This window comes from Astatotilapia calliptera, chromosome 12 (assembly GCF_964374335.1).
Source record: "Astatotilapia calliptera chromosome 12, fAstCal68.1, whole genome shotgun sequence".
NCBI lineage: Eukaryota > Metazoa > Chordata > Actinopteri > Cichliformes > Cichlidae > Astatotilapia > Astatotilapia calliptera.
In genome coordinates, this window is record NC_137433.1 from 7864587 (window position 1) to 7882590 (window position 18004).

General features: G+C 47.1%; 2 protein-coding genes across 5 annotated transcripts in view; both read right to left on the minus strand.

The window, feature by feature from the left end:
• The window catches only part of LOC145432300 (ATP-dependent RNA helicase DDX54-like), a 318477-nt gene that overhangs the window by 25322 nt on the left and 275151 nt on the right, over positions 1-18004 (minus strand). The window lies entirely within an intron of this gene.
• Positions 8606-12073, minus strand: LOC113027326 (uncharacterized). Its single transcript, XM_026176943.2, has 3 exons — positions 11161-12073; positions 10647-10929; positions 8606-10465 (listed from the first exon to the last, which is right to left on the minus strand). The coding sequence occupies exons 1-3, from the start codon at positions 11391-11393 to the stop codon at positions 9947-9949; spliced, it is 1035 nt and encodes a 344-aa protein (XP_026032728.2). The 5' UTR covers positions 11394-12073; the 3' UTR covers positions 8606-9946.

Sequence of the window (18004 nt, forward strand, 5' to 3'; positions counted from 1 at the left end):
AAAAATACTGCTGTAAACAGTTTCTTTTACGACATCACGAAACAAACGATAGCGTAATAGGAAACGATAGACATTTTTATATTGTCATTTGATATATATCGTTATATCGAACAGCCCTAACATACACTCTTATATTTGTACATATATTTATTCTTATAATTCTCAGATTTACCCATTCGTATAATATACGAATGGGTAATATGTAGAAGATATATTATATCTTCTACACGTTCTGTCTCTTGTCACGTGTGTGTTTATATTTAAATCATGTATGTTGATTATTTAAATATGCTTTTTCATTCATTTTTAAAAAATGTCAACAGCTGTCGTTTACAGATTCATTGTTTACTATATGCTATATATATATATATGAACATGAACAAAACTGAAAACACTGGGTCACCGACCCAGGAACCCTGACAATATGTATTTTACCTGGTTAATGTGTGTGGCGGGGCGTGGTCTGCAGCGCCGCTGCAGGGGAGGCGGACGCACCTGAGCGGCACCCGCGATCACGCCTCGGCGCCTTAACGTCTGTGCTCTCTATGCTGTTGTGTTGGTATGTTTCGGGCTGTGAGCTTTAACACCGGCTGTATGCATACAGCAACCGTGTGTGAAAAGTGGTCAATAAAGAGAAGCTGTAAAGCGTGTTCATGGAAACATCGTTGGGTCTGCCGTGATATGTTTACAATGGGACTTCTGCTCCTGAATCTCTGCGCACAGCGTCTGCAAATCGGGGCTGTATGAAGTCACTTTCATCTTTACGCAGGACTGTAAGCTGTCATCTGTGAGGCGTGAGCGGTGTTTGTTTTTAACATAGTTCACGGTGGAGCTGCTGACATAATGTGGATCCGAAGATTGATAATTAGCCTACCTGGGGTTGAAAGTCTCGATAAATGCACGGCGTTTCGGCGGGTATATCGGCTTCCGCAAGTGTGACGCTTATTTTGAGCGTTCAAAAACTACAGTTTTTTCTGAATGCTTAAACCCTAACTGTGATTCCTGTAGCACAATCTCTAAAACTATTCAGACTTATAGCAAAACCACTCACTGAGTTTGCAAAACTAAAAGCACATAAACTGCTTTGCACTCAGTTTGCAATTTTGTAACACACACTTTGCAAAACGGTAGGCACAATTCACTGCACAACACTCAATTACCAAATTTCCAACACACTCCTAGCAAAAGTATACACATGTATGGCTATCATTAACACTAATTTGCCAACTGTCTGGCACACTTTCACATGTGAAAACTTTTTTAGATAATTAGTTCACTTTGCAATCAGCCTAAGCACTATAATACAGGTAAGCTGTGTGTGCGGAGTACAATGGAGGGAGCAGAAAGAGTGAGAAGTAGAGGAGGCCGAGGAAGAGGACGTGGAGGTGAAGAAGTAGGATGAAGAGGACGACAAGGACAAGGAGGAGCAAGAGGAAGACGAGGAGGGGGGAGAGGAAGAGTAGGAAGAGTAAGAAATAGAATTGCTGATGACAATAGTGGACCATGTAATCAACCATGTAATCAACCGTGGAATGACCCTGAGGGTAGCTGGCCAACGGGTCCAGCCTAACTCGAGCCGCTACACTGTAGCAAGTACCATAAGGACATCTTGAAATGAGAATCGGTTAGTACAGTCACTTCGCACAAAGATTTGTAGCACTGCCATATGCCAATGAGAAACACACCAATACCATTGATGTAAAAATACTGAAATTGTTACTTTACAGAATTGCTAGATGACCAGATGCTGGGGGCAGAGGAAGCATGTTCACTGCAGACCAAGTAACCCATATAGTCATTATGGCGATTGCAAATAATCCTATACTTGGAAATGAACACTTGTGTTTGTTTTGATGTGTTTCAAGTACACCAGTACTTGAAGTTTGGATCCCTCTATGCTTATGGATCTATGACAGAAGTATGAGCTCAAACTGACATAGCCTACCTTGTGCACAGAGAAAGCAAAAGCCAGATGTGTTTTGTATTCATACCATCAGTGTGCAGTTGGCGCATTGTGTGCTTAGTAGATGATGGCTTGTGTGTACTGTTTGATACGGAAACACCATTTTTACGAAGGTGTGAAGAGTTAATCTAGCTGTGTTTGCTTTTGCAAGAGAACTACAATGTTTTGATTATTGGGTGACAGGTTTTCTTATTTGTGTGAAGAGTTTTGCAAAATTAGCCAATAGTTACAAAAAATGTGCTTAGGCATTCAGAAAAAACTGTAATAAACTAAAAGACAGAAATCAGATTATAAGATCTGTGGTGTTGTTGATTTATATTATGGTACTTATCATTTGTGATATTTATTACTGTGTGCATACTTTATTAGGAGAGATGAGATTAAATGTTGTCAGACAAATATTCTCTTCCTTGCTGGTTCCATCGAAGGAGAAATGTTCAAGTAAGTATGTAACTGGGACGTAATCCAATTCCACAACACAATGTGACGGGGAATCAGCTGTGTTTTGCTGCCCAATTTATTTAGAATCTGGTGCAAACCGGCGAGCCAGTTCCTGAATCAGTCACGTGGTACGGACTGCCCGCGAGGCCTCGAACATCACTGCATACGTAATCAAAGCAAGCCTCGATACGCGCTTTACAAAACTACCACGAGATTACCCGACACACGCTTCAAAGCTTCGACACACAGGAGACATCACTACTGCACACAGCCTTCACACGACAACAGGTGCACCACACTGCTAAGTGTGTTTTGTGTTTAGAGTTTTGCTAAATGGGAGACTGAGCTTTGAATAGTGTTTAAGATTTTGGCAACAGTGGGACTGATTTGATGAAAGAGTTTTCATAGTTGACAGTTTAGTTTTTACAATGGGGTTTAGTGTTTTAGCAATTCAGAAAAACTCTAATACACCTGTGCTTTTCCCAGCAACTGAGGCTTTTACCCTGCACAGTTTAAGGTATGATAAAGCACTGACCTTATAAATGGCACAAAATACACATTTTAGCTGGGAGCTGGTCATTCACAGGGGAAAGGCTCCATTGTACAACAACAACAACAGTAGTAATAGTAATAATAAATTATTATTAGTCAGGCAAGTATATCATATACCAAACATGCTTCCAAACTAATGACATTTTTTGCATTCTTCACATCAGGTCAAAATGTACTTTTTTAAAAAAGTGACTGGCACTGCGGAAATGGATCTACAGCACCACTTAAGAAATTTTAAAGAACTTCTAACAACTTATTTACAGCTTGAAATACGTGTATGACATTTATTACACACAGATTCAGTGAACCCAATCCAAAGAGGAAGTCTGGAAGTCCGCCATTTTGAATGTAAAATGACATTTTGGCACAGTTTTAGTGTTTTCCAGGCATCGCTGGTTTACACATTCGCCTGCAAAGTGAGAGGTCACTGGTTAAATTCCATTTGGTTACTTCAGGAACTTTTTGGGGTTACTTCAGAAAGGGACATCTTCGTCAAAGCCATGTTTGTGGTGGAATTTTGATCATTTATCACTGGACATAAGATTTTCATCTCTAAAAATGTATTTTGTCCAGTCTGTCCCAAACTTCACACTTTTGATGACAGTCTGGCGACGACTACATGCCAATATCTGGTCACACATGGTGCCACAGTTCTCATATAACATTTTAATCAAGACTACCCCACTGTGATTGAAGCATTTCTTGCAAAACAATCATAACCAAACAAAACCTTTCCTGTTCTGTAAATGAACAGTAGGACAAAATGATTACTAGTCATTGCGGAAAGCACAATTAATGTTTTTGTTTACATCGTTGGAACGAGGAAAAATTCCCCCACCACAAAAACAGAAATACTCATGAAAGCAACCTGTAGTGCAAACACGAGGGCTGAATTTATTACTTCCTGCACTAGAAACCTGCCGATGTTGCTGATATGGATAGATCACCAGTCTTCCTTGTCTTTATCTTATTATCTCCTGTTGAGATGTCGCAGCAGAAAATGCAGCCTGGCCTGTTGAAACATTGTTTTTTTTTAGTGTTTCAACTGAAAAAATAGAATGCCTTTGATCCAAATGGAATGCATCTTGTGAAAAAAGGTGACATCTTGTGACATCACAAGATGATGACATAGATCCTTTGTTATGTCATCATCTTGCTGAGAGAAAAAACCCTTAAGTAGGAGCTTTGCTCTGTTAAACTTTAATGCTCAACGGACCTTGACCTGACAGCAAGCAAACCCTTTTTGGAGAGTTTTGAGAGAATTTTACTTAGCAATTCACCGACCAAGCCGACACATTTCACCATGTCAGCTCACCCATCCTTCAGCTCAAATGAGCTTGGATTAGTTAAAGGGAGCATTTTGGGAAAGCACTACAAGGTAGAGGCTTTCCTTGGAGAAGGGGGCTTTGGTATTGTAGCCAAATGTCGTGATACCATGACTAACCGAGCTGTGGCTATTAAAGTGAACAAGAGCCGCCCTGATATTCTGCAACAGGCGAAATTGGAAATTTTCATCCTGGAGCAGCTGCGAAGGTTGGATTCAGATGCCGCCAACATTGTTCAATGGGACGGCTTTTTTCACGATGGAGAGCGGGTTTGCCTGAAATTTGAACTCCTTGATCAATGCCTGAGGGACTACATATGGGACCGGAAAAACCACTGTCTCCCCATAAGCGAAGTCAGGCCAATTTTAGGTCAACTGACAAATGCTCTGTCCCACCTGGGTTCTGTGGGAATGGTGCACGCTGACCTCAAACCTGGAAACATCATGGTTGTAAACCGCCATGAGTCTCCCATCAAAGTCAAACTTATAGACTTTGGCCTCGCATGTCCTGCGTCTGCAGTGATGCCTGGTGACCGTGTGGGGACGGTTGGTTATTGTGCACCTGAGGTTATGCTTGGCCTTCCTTACAATGAAGCAATTGACATGTGGTCTCTGGGGCTGGTAGCTGTGGAGCTTGCTACAGGGCTGCCACTCTACCCTGGAAATGAAGACTATGATGTTTTGAAATTCATCATAGAGACTCAGGGTCAGCCACCAGATCATGTTCTAGACTCTGGCGTCTACACTGAAGACTATTTCATTGAAGACAAAGACAAGCAACAGCGCTGGACATTTAAGACTGACCAACAATTTCAGTATGAGACAGGATATGAGTCCCTGGAGACAAGATGCATAAAACTGACGCGTCTGGATGACCTTGAACAAATAATAATGTTTAGACGAGGACCAGAAGCTGGCCAACGCTTATTTGTCAGCTTAATTAAACAGATGTTGGCCTTGGATGCACACCAGCGGATAACACCCTCTCAGGTTCTCCGGCATCCCTTTTTCAGCCCTAAGAGTTCCCTGTGCATTGACATGAGTGCTGAAATATCACAAAACCCTGTGGTCTTTCAGCACCCTTCAAACTTGGAAAGCAAGAGATCACAGAAAATCAACTGCAGTTTTCAAAACTCGGTTGAATTTTCTCAGCAAGTATTCGTCCACACATCAGCCAGTCCATCATTCAGCTCAGATGAGCTTGAATTAGTTAAAGGGAGCATTTTGGGAAAGCACTACAAGGTAGAGGCTTTCCTCGGAGAAGGGGGCTTTGGTATTGTAGCCAAATGCCGCGACACAACAACCAACCAAGCTGTTGCCATTAAAGTCAACAAGAGCGACCCTGATATTCTGCAACAGGCACATGTGGAAATTTTCATCTTGGAGCAGCTGCGAAGGTTGGATCCAGATGCCGCCAACATTGTTCAATGGAACGGCTTTTTCCACGACGGACAGCGGGTTTGCCTGAAATTTGAACTCCTTGATCAATGCCTGTGGGACTACATAGGGGACCGCAATAAACAGGGTCTCCCCATAAGCGAAGTCAGGCCAATTTTAGGTCAAATCACAAATGCTCTGTCCCACCTGAGTTCTGTGGGAATAGTGCACGCTGACCTCAAACCTGGAAACATCATGGTTGTAAACCGCCATGAGTCTCCCATCAAAGTCAAACTTATAGACTTTGGCCTCGCATGTCCTGCGTCTGCAGTGATACCTGGTGACTTTGTGGGGACGGTTGGTTACTGTGCACCTGAGGTTATGCTTGGCCTTCCTTACAATGAAGCAAGTGACATGTGGTCTCTGGGGCTGGTGGCTGTGGAGCTTGCTACAGGGGTGCCACTCTACCCTTCGGAGAATGACTATGATTATCTGAAATTCATCATAGAGACTCAGGGTCAGCCACCAGATCATGTGCTAGACTCTGGCGTGTACACTGAAAACTATTTCATTGGAGACAAATACAAGCAACAGCGCTGGACATTTAAGACGGAAGAACAATATAAAGGCTCTGTTCCAGGGACAGGACATGAATCCCTGGAGACAAGATACATAATACTTACACGTCTGGATGACCTTGAACAGCTAATGATGTTTAGACGAGGACCAGAAGCTGGCCAACGCTTATTTGTCAGCCTAATTAAACAGATGTTGGCCTTGGATGCACACCAGCGGATAACACCCTCTCAGGTTCTCCGGCATCCCTTTTTCAGCCCTGGCCTCTCTAAAAGGTTCCCATGTATCAACATTGAAAGACCATACTGAATCAGTCTCCAGCATGGCATCTTCCACCCTGGACAAAAGTGATAAAAATACAAACCGGGGTTGGAAAATGACATTAACAGCAAATTACAATGCAAAAATTAATTAAGCTGCTCCAAAAATGATCACTTTGGCTTCTTTTTTTAAAATTTTCACTCCCCCCACCCCAACCAGTCGTGGCAGAGGGCTGTCCCTTCCTGAGCCTGGCTCTGTTGAAGGTTTCTTCCTTTTTAAAGGGAGTTTTTCCTTCCCACTGTCGCTAAATGCTTGCTCATAGGGAAATCTTCTGATTGTTGGAGTGGCCAAAACTCTAGGGGAAGTAGCAATTCTTGTGAAAATTTAAAAAAAAAAGCCTACCAATCTTCAAAGCGCAGCAGTGGACACCTTACCATCACATCAGTCCTTCAATCAGACCTAAAACACCACCTTTACAGAAATAAATTCCATACAAATTGGAAATAAATTGCGTAATAATTGTTGTTTTTGATTGTTTATAAATATATAGAGCTACCCTTCAGCCTCCTAGTAGACATACCTGTGTTATGAATGTGAAACTCCTCTGATTTTCAGAAAAGTTGACCTCTGACCTTGAAGTCAAGGTCATTGAGATTTAAGCTTCACAGAGATTTTCAGTAGATGCAACCATGGTATTGACTTGAAAATTCTACACTATCAAAGACTTAGGTGCCCACAGCACCGCGCCATATACAAAAGATTTTTCTATTCATTTATGTATTATTAGTTTATTTATTTCTTCATCCCGCTCTCTCTCTTTTTTTTAATTCACCTTTCTGTAGCGATGCTCTGGACATTTCTAAACCCCACAAGTTCAGCCTCAATTTTCAACCCAATTTTCCTATACTTTCACTTGAACACGTCCAGCCTTCACCTCTCACCGGTCCTCGTCCCCTCTTCTCACAGCTTCCTGTGTGGCCTCCCAAATCAAACACAGGCCCAAATCAGCCGTTTCTTCTTCTCTGTTCATTCTCTCTTCATCTTTTCAGTCTTTTCTTGGCGGTTAACTCCCAGCATGGCAAATATGAACTCAGACAGTCCAATGCAGTGCTTTCACACAGTCATGTCACTGGTACTCTTTCCAGCTTGTAATTCAGAGCACATGTTCCATTAACATACATGCTGCTGGACCCTTCAGTGTTTTAGGTCAGTTGTACTGTCTTCTGCCTGCTGTTAATTCTTCAAATCTACGGTGTTGTTCTGTCTGTTTTCTGTCTTCATCAGGAGATTGACTGTCCTTTAAGCTTCTTCTCAGGATAAGGGCAGGATGAGAGGTGAAGCTGTAAAATTTCAGCCAAAGCCTGGCCTGTTTGTCGTTCCAATTATGTTAATCTATCATTTTGCCGCTGTACTCATCTGAGGTTGAGCCAAGTCCATGGGCACCTGTATTAACACACTAAGACATTTATTTAATATCATTTTCATTACTATTTCTTAGCACTTTCACTCTCTAATTCCTCTGTTTTCCTTTTGAAACGTCTCTCACAAGCTCACAAGCTATATTCAGACTTCCTGCTTCACTTCCTGCCAGACACACACACACACACACACACACACACACACTCTTCACTTTACTGGATTTTCATCCGTTTCTACAGCCTAATCAAGCTCTTATTTTATGTTCACACTCTATATACCCTCTGTAACTCTACTAATTCTAATATAAAAAGAATGCACCCTCAGCACAGAAAAACAGAAAAGTCAGTGATGCACAAATGTAGCAAAAATAGGAAACATTAGAACTGTAAATGTTTTCTTCCTTGTCTGCAGATTAACAGTCCACAGGTTGGGTGCTTGCACTCTGTTTCGTTCCCTGGAGATGAAGGAGAGAGAGCTCAGAGGACAGCAAGATGGAGGAGTGAAGGAGAAGGTGGTGCAGCTCAGTGTCCAATCAGGAGTGAGCAGTTCTTTCACCACCTTCATTGCTGTCAACAAAGACAACAGAGAGGCGATCCAAGGACCTCTGCACCGCAGACATATTCTACCACCCTGTGAGGTTTGTTTAAAGCAAACAAAGTAATACCATGAAACTGTTAACAGCAGGATGTCAGAGTCAATAGAGAGGACTCAAAAGAGCAACTTCAAATCAAACTATTTATGTAGTAGGTGTTTCTTTGCCAATGTCTTTCCCCTGCATTAGAAAGTAATAAGCCAGATGGAAGTACAACACACATCTATGCATTTCTATAAAAACTGACCTGCCCTGAACTTATAATCTCTCTCTCTCTCTCTCTTTGTTTTTCCTTAAAGTGATGGCTGTCCATTCGTCCTGTAAAAGTTGTAAATATAAACCTGAATGAATGGGAGTAGAAACTGTGTGTGCGCATGAAGACATGCTTGTGTCGCTGAGATTGAACAGATTTATGTATGTTCACGTAGCCAAGTGATAATCATATATAATAATCACTGAATAGTAATAATGTTATTGAACAGGTTAAACATTTAGATATCACAAAAAGTTGCAAAAAAGCAAAAAAAAACCCACACACAGCTGTGAAGTCAGCTGCACATGAATAACATTAGTACAATGACAACTTTAATCAGAGTGAGTTCAGAAGATCCAAAAGTGGGACACTAAAAACAAGCTAGTGAAAGCAAAAAGTGACTTTGAAAAATTTATTTCATAGAATTAAAGCACTGATAGGAAAAAAAACTAAACATGAGAAGAATGGCAATCCTGCAGCGACCAATCAAAGAAGACTGTAATGGCTGCATTGTAAAGAAGTGAGTGAAGAAAGCTGATTTTTTTTTAGTTTTTCTGAGATATGCAGAGTTTTACAGTTTTTGCCCGTTGCTTGAACACATTTGGCAAAACGTCGCTCATTGTGCCAAAACTCTAAACACAAGTAAACACGACACAACACTGGGAAATATACCATACACATCTGTGCCAAAATGAAACTCCACTCCCAAAACCTAAACTCTGCTGTCAAAACCTAACATTCCTCTGTCAAAATGTAACTCTGTTGACAAAATGACACATACTTGCATCATATGCAAACACTTACAGATCAGGGGGAACACACTAGTCTACTTTATATAAAGCACTGCAGTCTTTGATTTCCATTGTTCATTCAGAAGGCACATTTACAGGAGACACATTTCCAAACAACCAAAAACGCAAATAGACCTACTCAATAGTGTACATCGCAGTACCATGAATTCAGATAAAGCAAAAAAAAAAAAAACCACAACACAATAATACTGCAATAGAAAAAACACTATACTGTAAACACAAAAAACCATGACAATTGTGCATAAGTGGGCTCATGGATCCCGCCGTCTGTTGGGGTCTGGCCACAGGACCTCATCAACATCGCAAGCAGTGTCCTCTCCTGCTGGGCACCGGGGAAAATATCCTCTTGCATGTCGAAACCATCCATGGATTGCTGTCACCTGAATGTCGCCGCAGGCCTGTTCCATTGCCTGCAGAAGAGGCATGCGGGCATGTGGTTGGCGGTCATATACACGTCATCTCCAAGCCTAAAAAAACCCTCAATAGGGTTTAAAAATGGTGAGTAAGGGGGCAAGTATACCACTTCAAATTGATTGTGGTTGGAGAACCAGGCCTGGACCAGAGCAGCCCGATGGAAACTGACATGATCCCATATCACCACAAACCTGGGCTGATCTGCTCTGTTCTGTACAACTATATCATGGAGAGCATCTAGAAATGTGAGTATGTGTTGGCTATTGTATGGACCTAGTATTGCATGATGGTGCAGAAGCCCTCGAAGGCATATGGCGGCACATAATGTGATGTTTCCCCCGCGCTGCCCTGGGACGTGCACAATTGCCCTTTGGCCAATTACATTACGACCCCGTCGTCTTGTTTTGCTCAGGTCGAATCCAGCTTCATCAATGAAAATGTATTCATGAGGCTGTGCAGCTCCATCCATGGCCGAGATTCTCTGAAAAAAAGGGGAACATGTCACTGTACTACAGTGCTACACATACAGCACCCTCACCCCATCACACAGGTACCTGTGTAGCTCTCAGAATAGATCCATGTGGTACTGATATGGTACATATTCAGCTGCTACTGGACTTCACCAATACTCTATTGTAAATGTAAGGGACAGTTACACGTACCCGTACATATTCAGCTCGAAGTCCTTTGACCCTGTCACTGTTCCTCTCGAATGGGACTCTGTAGAGCTGCTTCATGGTGATGCTGAGTTTACCCAAGATGCGTCTGATGGTGGTGATGCTCACATGGTTTATGTTGCTGAACACTCGCCTGTCTGCAAGTATTTTCCGTCGTAGCTGGTGGAGACGGATGGCATTGTCTGCCCTCACTAGGTCCACAACGGCAAGTTCCTGCTGTTGTGTGAACAGGCGTTGCCGTCCTCCCCCAGAAGGTCTTCGGGTCATTCTGGAGGAATACAACCACATATTATCGGTTTGCTTATTTTTCTTACAGTACTTTACTGTATGTACTGTGTCATCCACTGTACAACACTGTACTTCAATATAAGGAATCAGCCACTTTGGCTGCAAAAGGAGCATTAGCACCCCGTACACTTGATATGGTAATGTGATATACTGTAGAACAGTGCTATGAAACCATCTGAGTAGAGCAGAAGGTATGGAGGTGAAGACATACCTGTTTTCTAGTCGGAATGTTCGTATTACAGATGCCACTGTGAAGCGGCTTAGATGTGGGTGGACTCTCTGCCCAGCTTCCCTCATAGTCAGGCCATGGTTGATGACATGGTCCACCAAAGTTGCTCTTATTTCATCAGAAATATGGGTCCGTTCATGGCCTCTTCGGCCTTCTCCTCCTCTTCCTCCTCCTCCTCTACCTCTTCCTCTTCCTCTTGCTCTCCCTCCATCCATGCTTGCAAAGTTCTTGAAATGGCTACGCTGAGGGCTTTTTGTAGTTGGCTAATTGGTGTTCGGTTTTGCAAGTACGTGCCTTCAGGTGTGTATTTGAGTGGTTGCAATTATCCGATGTGTTTTGTATTTTGGATACATGTGTTTTCCGAATGGCACCCTGAGATTTCATTTTGTGAGCGAAGTGTCTTATGTATGAAATAGAGTGTAGCATGCAGGACCATGTGTGTTGCATAAAGGGGTAGGTGTGTTGCATAAAGGAGTAGGAGTGTTGCATAATTGGTACTGGGGTGCAAAGCAGCGCTTTTGTTTAAGGTATGGGTACATGTGTTTGAGGTATGGTAACAAAAGCTTCACGTTGTGTTACTTTAGTCTGAGCATGGGTTTATAGTGTTCAAGCAACGGGCAAAAACTGTAACGAACAATTTGAACACTATTATTCATTTACATTATTTGTTCTCAACAGAGATGGGCAGTAATGCGTTACAAGTAACGAGTTACTGTAATCCGATTACAGGCACTTGCCCTGGTGGCCATTCTTTCAGTGGGCATTTCTCAACAACAACTACAAACACTAGTGAAGTGAATGGGCATTTAATTAAATAATGAAACATTTAATTCAATAATTAATGGCATATTTAATTCATTCATTTTGTCACTCCTGGCCCTCCACACCTCACTGCCATGATTGTTTGTGTAGTTATTGGATTCTAAAACTACTAGAATAGAATAGAAAACACATAAGATGCAGTCTGTTTTTTCTTCACCTTATTAATTTGAACTGAACTGAAATAAATCCGTTCTTTTCTGTATGGTAATGACTAGGACCTGTCCCTGTCATGATACGTTGTGTGGCAGGCAGGGGAAGGACCCAAGATGCAGGTTCACAGACACGGAGATAAACTCAAAAAACACAGCTTTATTGCTGGCCACGGGAAGCAATACAGAATAAACTAAAACTGGGAAAACTAACGCATGAACTGTACAAGGAACCGAACCACGGGGAGAATTACACACAACATGAGGGAGAACGCGACGCCGAACAGAGGAAGACGCAGACAGAAATACACAGAGGGTTAACGAGGAAAGTGGGAACACACGGGGAACACAGGTGACACAGATAACCATAACGAGACAGGGCGGGGTGAACATAACGCTGACGGGTACAGGCACAGAGGTTCAGACAGGAGGAGAGAGAGCACAGGAAGAACGCAGACATAACGGGCTAGGGAAAACATAGAATAAAGCACAAAGAGAGACGAGGGCTCATAAATACACAGAGGGGCACACAGGGGGTAAGAGTCACGAAGGGAAAACACATGAGGAACAACGTAACAGATCAACCCAGGAAGCATGGCCTAAATAAAGAACAAAATACAAAAATACATGAAAACTAAGAATACTGGGCCCACATGGCCCAGGACCATGACACCACCCCCCCCTAAAGGGCTGGCTCCTGACAGCCCAAACCCGAGAAACAAAAACAGAAAACAACCCACCCAGGGCGGGAGGCGGGGGACCAGGACGGAGGGACCAGAACGGGAAACAAAACAAACAACAGAAAACACAGGAGCACATGACTGTAGTCAAAATAAAGTTCAGGGGGCCGACCCAGAGCCCACAGGCACAAGAGTTCACGGGTCACACGGTCGGGGGGCCGACCAGGCGGGTGGCACAGGTGGCAGAGCTGGTCCGGAGGCCGGCCGCGCGGAAGGCAGCGGCGGCGGCGAAGGAGACGGAGCAGTTCAGGAGGCCGGCCGCGCGGAAGGCAGCGGCGGCGGCGAAGGAGACGACGGAGCAGTTCCGGGGGCCGGCCGCGGGGAAGGCAGGGGCGGCGGCGAAGTAGACGACGGAGCAGTTCAGGGGGCCGGCCGCGCGGAAGGCAGCGGCGGCTCCCCAGTGTCAGGCGTGCTGGCCATGGCCCGGTGGGCACAGGACCAGACGAAGCACAGGCCGAAGCCGCGACAGACGAGGCTGAAGACTCTGAGGCTGCTGCAGCTGACGAAGGCTCGGAGGCTGCTGCAGCTGACGAAGGCTCGGAGGCTGCTGCAGCTGACGAAGGCTCGGAGGCTGCTGCAGCTGACGAAGGCTCGGAGGCTGCTGCAGCTGACGAAGGCTCGGAGGCTGCTGCAGCTGACGAAGGCTCGGAGGCTGCTGCAGCTGACGAAGGCTCGGAGGCTGCTGCAGCTGACGAAGGCTCGGAGGCTGCTGCAGCTGACGAAGGCTCGGAGGCTGCTGCAGCTGACGAAGGCTCGGAGGCTGCTGCAGCTGACGAAGGCTCGGAGGCTGCTGCAGCTGACGAAGGCTCGGAGGCTGCTGCAGCTGACGAAGGCTCGGAGGCTGCTGCAGCTGACGAAGGCTCGGAGGCTGCTGCAGCGGACGAAGGCTCGGAGGCTGCTGCAGCGGACGAAGGCTCGGAGGCTGCTGCAGCGGACGAAGGCTCGGAGGCTGCTGCAGCGGACGAAGGCTCGGAGGCTGCTGCAGCGGACGAAGGCTCGGAGGCTGCTGCAGCGGACGAAGGCTCGGAGGCTGCTGCAGCGGACGAAGGCTCGGAGGCTGCTGCAGCGGACGAAGGCTCGGAGGCTGCTGCAGCGGACGAAGGCTCGGAGGCTGCAGCGGACGAAGGCTCTGAGGCTGCAGCGGACGAAGGCTCTGAGGCTGCAGCGGACGAAGCACAGGCTGGACCAGGCGTAGCAGAAGGTGGCTGGATGGGCTCCTCGGGCCCTCCAGCTGACGAGGCTTGAGGCTGAACGGGCCCCTCGGACCCTCCAGCGGAGACAGGTGGCCGAACGGGCCCCTCGGACCCTCCAGCGGAGACAGGTGGCCGGACGGGCCCCTCGGGCCCTCCAGCGGAGACAGGTGGCCGGACGGGCCCCCCGGGCCCTCCAGCGGAGACAGGAGGCTGAACGGGCCCCTCGGACCCTCCAGCGGAGACAGGAGGCTGAACGGACCCCTCGGGCCCTCCAGCTGGAAGAGACGGCTGAAGCAGAAGGCAGTCTGAGGCGGAGAGAAAGCTCACGCCATTCCTAGAAGGCTGAGAAGCAGCCTGTACAGCTGACGTGGAAGGAAGCTGAACGGGCTCCTCGGGCTCTCCAGCTGGAAGAGATGGCTGAAGCAGAAGGCAGTCTGAGGCGGAGAGAAAGCTCACGCCATTCCTAGAAGACTGAGGAGCAGCCTGTACAGCCGACGTGGAAGGGAGCTGAACGGGCCCCTCGGACCCTCCAGCGGAGACAGAAGGCTGAACGGGCCCCTCGGACCCTCCAGCGGAGACAGGAGGCTGAACGGGCCCCTCGGACCCTCCAGCGGAGACAGGAGGCTGAACGGGCCCCTCGGACCCTCCAGCGGAGACAGGTGGCTGAACGGGCCCCTCGGACCCTCCAGCGGAGACAGGTGGCTGAACGGGCCCCTCGGACCCTCCAGCTAACGTGACGTGAAGCGATGGTGTCGCCGCAGGGTGCCGGATAGGCACACCTGGGAGTCCAACAGCAGATGCAGGACAAACAGTTATGTAGGCCCCTGGCTGGACTAGGAGCTGAGGAAACACAGGCTGCTGAGGCACAAACCCAGAGAGAGAGAAAACAGTCTATAGGGCTTAACATCTTGGCATGAAAAACCGTGAAGTGAACAGTGGTAGGGACCACCAGTTCAGAGCCAGCAATCATTAGGTTCCCAGAGTCTGCATCAGTCCAAGGTGGCTCGCAGGTTACTGGCCCAGTCTCAGTAATCCTAGGAGAGGCCAACATAAGCTGGTTGGACTTAACCGATGGTAGTGTGCGGCTCAGAGGAGCTGGTTCAACCATACGGAAAACAAGAATTGCCACTCGATCCACAAAAACAAGGCTTAGATCATCAGGAGCTAACTCCTGAAAAAACAGTAAACACACAGGTATGGACCTAACCAATGTCACCGTGGTAGCATGACTGTGGTGTGTTGGATGGATGTGTTTGTTGGAACCTGCACCCGCAGTGATCTGTGGCGTCAGAGTGATGACTATATTGAGTGGAGAGACAGATACAGGCAAAACGGTACGTAAACCATTAACTGAAGCAGGTGACACTTCAGGCTGAGAGTGAGTGGTTACAACATTGTTCGAGGCTAAAATCTTATCCAGTGATGAGTTCACAGAGACAGGAGAAAACGGTGTCACATTAACCCTGATCTCAGCCTCCATCTCCTGAGTGGAGGTACTGGTGCAAAACAGTTCAGAATCACCCTGTGTATGACCTTCAGGAAGACAGAATTCATATTGTGACGTTACACAGTCCAGGTTACCATGATCAGCATTTATGTTTTCATCTTGACAGGTTAGAGTGAGTTTATGATCGGCGTTCACCGTTTTCAGTTCATTAAACACAAGAGTAGCAGGGAAAACAGGATCACTAGTCATGTTACACTTTAATCCATGATTTGCCAACTCTGCAATATCCTTGCTTACTGTGGCTTCAGAGGGCCCCGGAGTTGAGAAAACACAGTTCTTGAGGTCAGGCTCAGAAACAGATAGCTCAGACTTGGATGGAACCTCAGACATGGTAAAAGACACAAAAGGAAACACCTTCACCCCACTACTCACACTATTACCCTGAGAATCAGTGGAAGTCTCTTTCAGTCTATGTGTAGATTTTGTGGTCCCTGCAGGATTGAGTGAAGCAGTCATAATCGGCTGAGAAGGACTGTCCCTAGCCTGTGGCTTGGTGAATAGCTCATTGCTAGCCATATCACCGGCTAAGTCTGTAGTTACTTCACATGCCGCCCGCTCAGAGGAAACTTGGCTTGACAGAACAGGTTCACTCACCTCCGAGCATCGGGTGATGCGGTGACGACGCGAACGCCGTTTTTTCTTGGCCGTGGGCCCCGTTAACGCGGAAAGTGGAGCCTCCTGCGGTGACGCAGAGGCTGAGGATGCGAGTGTTGGCGGAGCGTCAGGTGGGAGCTCCTGGCAACTCCGGGGGCCCCCAAAGGCCAGGCGTGTCCCGCGGAAAATCTCACCGTAGTGAGGAGCGAGCCCTGGCTTCCCCCGTTGCTCCTCCTCCAGTTGCGCGCATGCGGCGCTCTGCCGCTCCTCGAGGTCGAAATCCATTACCTCCACAGCCTCCTCGTGTCGTTCAGTGGAGGGCGAGACATGCCGTAGCGATGAGCGACGGCGACGTGAACGCCGCTTCCGTCTTGAAGTGGACGCGGATGGAACTTGGTTTTCTGTGATGACTGGCTCCTCGTCTTCCGACCACATCCGCGCCAGAAAGGAAGCGGGAGAAGAGTAGTCCGATCGAGGCAGCGAGGACGGGCGGCCGGTCCGAGGCGGGGCGGCTGGCGGAAGCTCCTCCTCGGAGATAAGCCAGGGCTTCCAGCGTAGCTCATCCTCCCGATACGCTCGCAACACCTGCTGCCGCTCCTCCTCACCGAAGTCAACAGCCTCGGGCATCTCCGTGCAGGCAGGCGGTGGCGAAGATGCGGAAGCTGATGAAGTGTGAGCCAATGGTGTGTCCGTGGTGAGCCTCACCGTTCCGACTCTGACCGCCACTGGCTCATGAGGCGGCGGGGCAACGGCGCGATGGCACGGCTCTGGTGAAGGTGCACGCCCACCGGGCCGCTGCTGCGGACGGAGTCGGAGAGCGGAGACGAGAAGGTCGCTGACGAGGGGGTGCAGCGTCTCCCATAACCAGGGGAACACAGACACGCACACCCCTACCTGGCGGGCGAACTCCTCCCGTTCCTCCTCACTGGAACAGTGCAGCCACTTGTCGCACAGCGACTCCACTGTCCGGACAATCTCCAGTCTTTGTGTCGCTGGGTCCGGCATGCTCGCGTCGTACTGTCGGTCCGCGGAGGGGTTGTGAACTGCTGGGTCCATGTTGTGGTCGCGTTCTTCTGTCATGATACGTTGTGTGGCAGGCAGGGGAAGGACCCAAGATGCAGGTTCACAGACACGGAGATAAACTCAAAAAACACAGCTTTATTGCTGGCCACGGGAAGCAATACAGAATAAACTAAAACTGGGAAAACTAACGCATGAACTGTACAAGGAACCGAACCACGGGGAGAATTACACACAACATGAGGGAGAACGCGACGCCGAACAGAGGAAGACGCAGACAGAAATACACAGAGGGTTAACGAGGAAAGTGGGAACACACGGGGAACACAGGTGACACAGATAACCATAACGAGACAGGGCGGGGTGAACATAACGCTGACGGGTACAGGCACAGAGGTTCAGACAGGAGGAGAGAGAGCACGGGAAGAACGCAGACATAACGGGCTAGGGAAAACATAGAATAAAGCACAAAGAGAGACGAGGGCTCATAAATACACAGAGGGGCACACAGGGGGTAAGAGTCACGAAGGGAAAACACATGAGGAACAACGTAACAGATCAACCCAGGAAGCATGGCCTAAATAAAGAACAAAATACAAAAATACATGAAAACTAAGAATACTGGGCCCACATGGCCCAGGACCATGACAGTCCCAGCTGTCTCTGGTGGATTCAGTATTGTCTCCAATGTTTCTGATAACTTCCAGTTTGGGAAGTTTCCCATGCAGGTGAGGAATGCAGTGGCTGACAGACTACCCCTCCTTCATTTAGGACCCATGCCAAACACTGAGTAAAGACTTC